The sequence below is a fragment of the Lolium perenne genome, chromosome 6 (genome assembly GCF_019359855.2).
Source record: "Lolium perenne isolate Kyuss_39 chromosome 6, Kyuss_2.0, whole genome shotgun sequence".
In the NCBI taxonomy this organism is placed as follows: Eukaryota; Viridiplantae; Streptophyta; class Magnoliopsida; order Poales; family Poaceae; genus Lolium; species Lolium perenne.
The window spans coordinates 262,028,487-262,034,406 of NC_067249.2; the positions used below are offsets into that span (position 1 = coordinate 262,028,487).

The following is a 5,920-nucleotide window of genomic DNA, read 5'->3' on the forward strand; positions in this document are numbered from 1 at the left end:
GATGGAGCCCGAATCCCTTGTCCCCGCTCGCCGTCGCTGGAGATGGAGGCTGCCGCGGAAGCCCATAACCCAAGCTCGCTTGGCGCCTGCAACCTTGTCAGGTGGAGCACGCGGGGATGGCTCCCGGACGAGCTGATACTAGGGTGCAAAGGGCTATGCCGTCAGGCGTGGCGGTGGAGCTTTGGCAGCAGGCCGACGATGCTGCGATAGGCCGGTGTCCAGCGGTGCTACGACTTGAGTCCGCTGGTGCTACCGCAACAGTCTGATGGTGTTCCAGCAATCGGCAATCCTCTGTCGCGAGAGCTGCAAAGGATGGCCGATGGTGCTGCAAAGGTTGCCCGTCGAAGGCGCAAATGAAGAAGGTCGGTGCTGCAAAATGTTGCTCGCTTGAGCTGGAAAGATGAGATGCAAATGGGCATCGACGGAGCTGCAAAGGCTACTCGCCGGAGCTGCAAATGGGCATCAACGGTGCTACAAAGGCTGCTCGCCAGAGCTGCAAAGGTTACTCGCCGGGGCGGCAAATGGGCATCGATGGTGCTGCCGATGGGGATGCTACAAACAGATGGTGCACTGTTACTGGATGTGTGCAGTTGTGATGGAGGCGCTGCCCACCGGCGACGGCAGATGCTTCCACTTGTCTCAGGTTTTGCTGCTAACGGCCAACATCGGTGCTACAAATGGTCGGCGGTGGTCCTGCAACGGTTGGCAGTGGTGTTGTAAAAGGTCGTCAACGGTGCTACCAAGAGTGAGTGGCGGTGCTGCAACAAGCAAGTGGTGGTGCTGCTAGCCGGAGTTAGGATGATGTCTGCGGTCAGCCGATAAGTAGTTCACTATGCTACAATAGTATAAATCTTTTGCTATAGATGTTTTGTGGTTCTACTACTTCAGTATATTTTTGTTGCTACAAGTCCGGCTATGTCTCTGATGAGGTTGACGTTCGATGGATCATTTTTATTTACTCTTAGTTGAACCCTTTTTTGCTTCAATAAAGCAAAAGTTGTATTTTTTTGCTGCGACGAAACAAAGCCTGAACACGAGTCGCAACTCTCTTTTTATTTTAGTCGAACCGTTTTTTTGCTTCAATGAAGCAAAAACGGGACTTTTTTTTTGCGATGAAGAAAGTCTGAAGAGTCCTCGCAGGTCACCTTCTATTTTAGTCGAACCGTTTTTTGCTATGAAGCAAAAGCGGGACTTTTTTTTACTTCAATGAAGCAAATGTGAGATTTTGAGATAAAAACTAGACATAGAAGTTGATCAAACGGTTTAAAATGGTTTGATCCAACCCGGAGGCTGGGAGGTTTGCAGCCTCCGGAGGATCCTCAGCCAGCGCTTTCCAATAAAATAAGTCGTCCACGAGGAGGAGCGTGTGCATCACCTTCCTTGGTTGGCTCGTGAACCCGACTCCGAGTCGACACCGATCTTTGCTTTCCTCGTGCGGCTCAGAGTCCAACTCCGTCGATCAATATAATTGCCGCACGCCCACGCACGTAGTAGTACGTACGTTCTACGGTCTGCTCGATCTACGGCGAACTCCGATGGCGGGTGCCCGCTGCTATCGTGATTGCCGTCGCAGCCTAGCCGATTTGTCTACCAGGAGCGGTACGTCATCCTTCGTTGATCAACAATGAGCTAGCCATCTCTCATTCTCTATACCTGCTGGTTCCCGGTCTTATTCCTGGAAGAACCTATGATCGGCTGTTGTAATTAGGCTCTAGTCAACTGCTAGTGGCCCTAGATTCAGATATTTTCGCAACATTTCTGCTTTGCTGACCTAACTTGAAACTCGTTTAATTAACTCAGGTGGCCATTTGTCTGTGCAGAATTTGAAAACGATGGATCGCACGAGCTCGACGCGGTGGACATATGCATCAACAACATCCACGAGAAGAAGCGCTGCAAGCGCGAAGCAGGCCTGGAGGGGCTCATCGGCCTCCTCGAGGGCTTCATACCGACAGACACGGTGGACTACCGGTACCTCACCATATTCTACCGCTGCAGAGCCTCCATCGACAAGGGGTCTGCCGGGGAGGCCGTCCTCGCGTACCGCGCCATCGGCCTCCTCGCGCTCAATGTAGGTGCCAGCGCCGACTGCTCCATGGAAATCCTCACGAACACGCTCCACCTCAACGCCCTCGTGAAGACGTTGCGGACGCTGTCCGCCGCCGCCGCCCCGAAGGTGGTAGCCGCTATCGACTGCCTCGCCATCGTCACTTTCGCTGCCGCACGGCGCCCGCAGGACGTGGGGGCGTCTCTCCGCACCCTCTGGAGCGTGATCATGATTACTCGCAACATGATGGCCAACAATGTGGTCTTGATCGCAGCCATGTCCGCGTGGACCTTATTGCTCACCGCCCTCGAGGGTGACTTTATGACGTACAAGATCCCATTCCGTGACCTCGCCGATCTACTTGACACTAGTGACCCAGCCCTCCTGACGACCTCCAGCGAGGCGCTGGCCGTGTGCGCCGAGCTCAGGTTGACGCGCCATGCCTCGCCCGAGGATATACAGGCGCTCGAGAGCAAAGTGTCTGGCCTCGCAAGTGGCACCCGTGACGAAAACAAGAAGCTCAACAAGCATAGGTTCATGTTCCAGGAGATCGCCGCCAACATGAAACGAGGCAAGAGTTCGGATGAGGAGTTGATACCGACATCATCGATCCAGCGAAGCGCGCTCAGGGTCTCCAAGTGGGCAAGGATGGTCCAGCTCAGCTTCCTGAAGCGATTCCTCGACGAGGGCTTCGACAAGCACCTCCTGCACAACCCACTATTCCGGGAGAACTCCAGCAGCTACATCACCGCCGATGAGAGTAGTGAACTGCAAACCGGGAAGAGCAAACAACAAAGGTTTGGAAGAGAGAAGCAATGGACTGTGTCCCTCAGGAAAGACCGCATGATTAGTTGGGAAAACAAAAACGTATTCCAATTTCCTTAAGCCACAAGAACATTAGTACTACTAGTTTGTACTTTTCAACACTTTGCTATACAAGCTAGGTTGTATTTTGTTTAATATTTGATCTCCAGATGGACAGTTAAAGCATGTTATGCAGAGCAGAGTATATACTCTGGAAAAAATAAGCATTCTGATTTCTTACTTGTGTTCTGTTGCGTAGTACCGAACTTATTTATGATAATATTGTACGGGTTTAGCAGCCATGTAATATCGGGATTGTACACACCTAGGCTGTGGTTAGTTCCACGTGTCATTTGATCCCCATTCTCTCTTTTTCTTTGTTGGTTTTATCACAACAAAGGTTCGACCCTTGACAGTTTATGGCAGTTTTTTCGAAAAGAGAATATATTAATATCAAAAGATACCAATTACACATATTCTCTGCAACAACGCCTCGCCCTAGTGGCAGTACGGATGAGTAAAGAAAACTAAGAGCATGTCTAGCAGGCCCCTCAAAACGTGCGCACCCCGTATAATTCCGGCGGGATAGGGGGTGAAGGCGTTTCGGGCCATCTAGCAGGCCCCGTATTCGGGCCGGCCCGTATCGACGAAATACGGGGTCTGTCAAATCCACCCCGCCACCCCCTAAAAATAAAGGGTGGGGTGCGAGTGGGGGTCCAACCCCTCACTCGCAACCCTAGCCCCGTCGTGCGCCGCCGCCTCCCCATACCCAGTCCCGGCGAGCAATTCGCACGCGAGGCCCGCCGCTGGCCATGAGCGCTTCGCGGAGGAGCAGCGTCTCGCCCGCCGCCGGATCGAAGCGGTCCCGTGAGCCGACGACGATGGAGGAGGCGTGGCGCCTCCACTGCAAGCACTCCACCGCCATGAGTCGGCGTAAGGCGTGCAAATACGCCGGCTCCGACTGGGTGCCGCCGAGGCTCGTCGACTTTGCGGAGGGCGGCCGCTACCACAAGGTCAACCCGCCGCTCAAGCCGATGAGCAGCGGCGATTTCGACAAATGGCGGAGCCATTGGGAGCTGCATCGATCATGGAAGGCGCCATGGGAGGGGAGCTCCAGCGGCGGAGGAAGAGGAGGCACCGATAAGGAAGAGGAGGTGCCGGGGGAGGACCCCCTCTTCTTGGAGGCGGTGGCCACGTCCAACAAGGAGGCCACCGACAAGGCTCGGGCGGAGGCGGAGGAGGCGGCGCAGGCCATTGCCGCTGTCGAGGAGATGAAGGCGCGGGAGGCCGCCGCCACTGCCCAAATCGTCATCCTACTGGATCGCGCAATTTTGTAAAAATCCCTATCTATGATCAATGTGATGAACTCTATGAATTCTTCCGGGTTTTGCAAATTTTAAATATACGGGGTGAAGTAAGGGTTGTGTTAGACGGAATAGTTCGTGCGTGATGAACTATGATCAATTTTTCTGATACAGGGCCCTCTACTCGCTCGATACGAGGTGAGCAAATAAGGGGTCTGTTAGACATGCTCTCAGAAATAAAAGTCCCGCTACAGCATTCCAGACCTAGCAACAACAATACAACCACCACCGTGACAACACCTGAAATACAGACTCTCCAAAAGCGACGCCTCCAAGAAGGGAACAGTGCACCAGCGACGTCATCGCCCGACCAAAGGTCTTAGATTTTCACCCTGAAGATAGTCCACACACTCAAAACAATGCCTCCAACAAGGTCATTGCCAGGCACACCCAGTTAAGGCCGGACCTTGGGTTTTCACCCTGAGATTTAAGACTCTGAACTTCACATGTGCTGCCACCCCCACATGCATACCACTGCTGTGGAGCCTGGAACGCCAAGCAAATCCCTCAGCATCGCGGAGACTCAAACCTCCTTTATCCAGTCCACCAATCTTGTTTCATGATATTCCTTCTTCTGACTTCACCATGGACCAAAAAGTCACCTGTTGTCAACACAGAATAGAGCTTCGCGCCGCTCGCTCCAGAACCAAACGGTCGGAATAAAAACATGGGTGCGCGCGATCGAATACCACCCGATCCACCAAATTCCAGGCAAAAGATGCACTGTTCCATTCGCCGGTGGAGCTTTCCGGAACTCATCTCTCCAGCCAGATCAAGGCAAACTGACCTCCGGTAGATCTTCATCTTCGCTTGCGAGAAACCCGAGGACCACCACCAAAAACAAAGCAAGACCAGCAGTCCCCATGCTGCCAGTCCCTCCTGCCGGATCACCAGGGAAGAGGACGGCGGCGCGGATCATACGTACCATCGCCGAACCGGCACCGGGGGCAGAGGCCACCACCGCTCCGAATCCTCCATGGCTACCTACGGAGAGCATCAGGCCCCGGCCAAGTAGCCGTGCCGCCCGGCTTCCTCGACCGGTGCTTCATCACCTCCCATGGAACGCCGTCGCGGAAACCCTCTCCTCCCCCTCGTCGTTCGACGGAAGGGGCGCCGCCACTGCCGCCATGACCGGGGCCGGAGCCTGGGCCGAAGACGAGGCCAATGCCGGGGCCCAGGCCGAGGCCGGCAGCATCGGCGGCTGAGGGGCGGCGGTCCGGGGGCGGCGGGGCGGGCGGATCCTCCGCCGCCGCCCGGGAGGGGGGCGGGAGAGGAGGAGGGCGGCGGCTAGGTCACGGGCTTGGGGATGACTTCTTAAAATGGGGAGAATTTCATTTCCCGGTGCCAGTTGGCACTTGACAAAGCAACATGCGGACATGCATGCTAGCTGGCAAAGTAACATGAATTCATCGGTGGTTCTTGTGAATGTACTGAGAAGTCGACCTGCACTGCCATGCTCCGTCGCTGAAAAACACTTCATGCATGCATTATGGATGTTTGAATGTTCAGATTCCTTTAGCATGTTACGGAGTGGTTTTTGACGTCTAGCATCATTTTTGTAATTGCTCTTCTAGTCTCCATTCTTCTGCTATGACTAGCTTGTAAATACTCACCATTTTTAAATGTTTATGGTTCATGCCGAATTTTGCCCACGTTATCCATCTAGAACTCATGAAGAGATAGGAACATGGTTTTTTTTTTCAAG

The 5,920-nt window shown here is 53.9% G+C and overlaps 1 protein-coding gene across 1 annotated transcript; it reads left to right on the forward strand.

Annotated features, from left to right (window-relative positions):
- The first annotated feature begins 455 nt into the window (after nucleotides 1-455).
- On the forward strand, nucleotides 456-2,995 carry LOC127309837 (uncharacterized). Its single transcript, XM_051340558.1, has 3 exons — nucleotides 456-534; nucleotides 591-701; nucleotides 1,821-2,995. The coding sequence occupies exons 1-3, from the start codon at nucleotides 456-458 to the stop codon at nucleotides 2,930-2,932; spliced, it is 1,302 nt and encodes a 433-aa protein (XP_051196518.1). The 3' UTR covers nucleotides 2,933-2,995.
- Nucleotides 2,996-5,920: the final 2,925 nt, after the last annotated feature.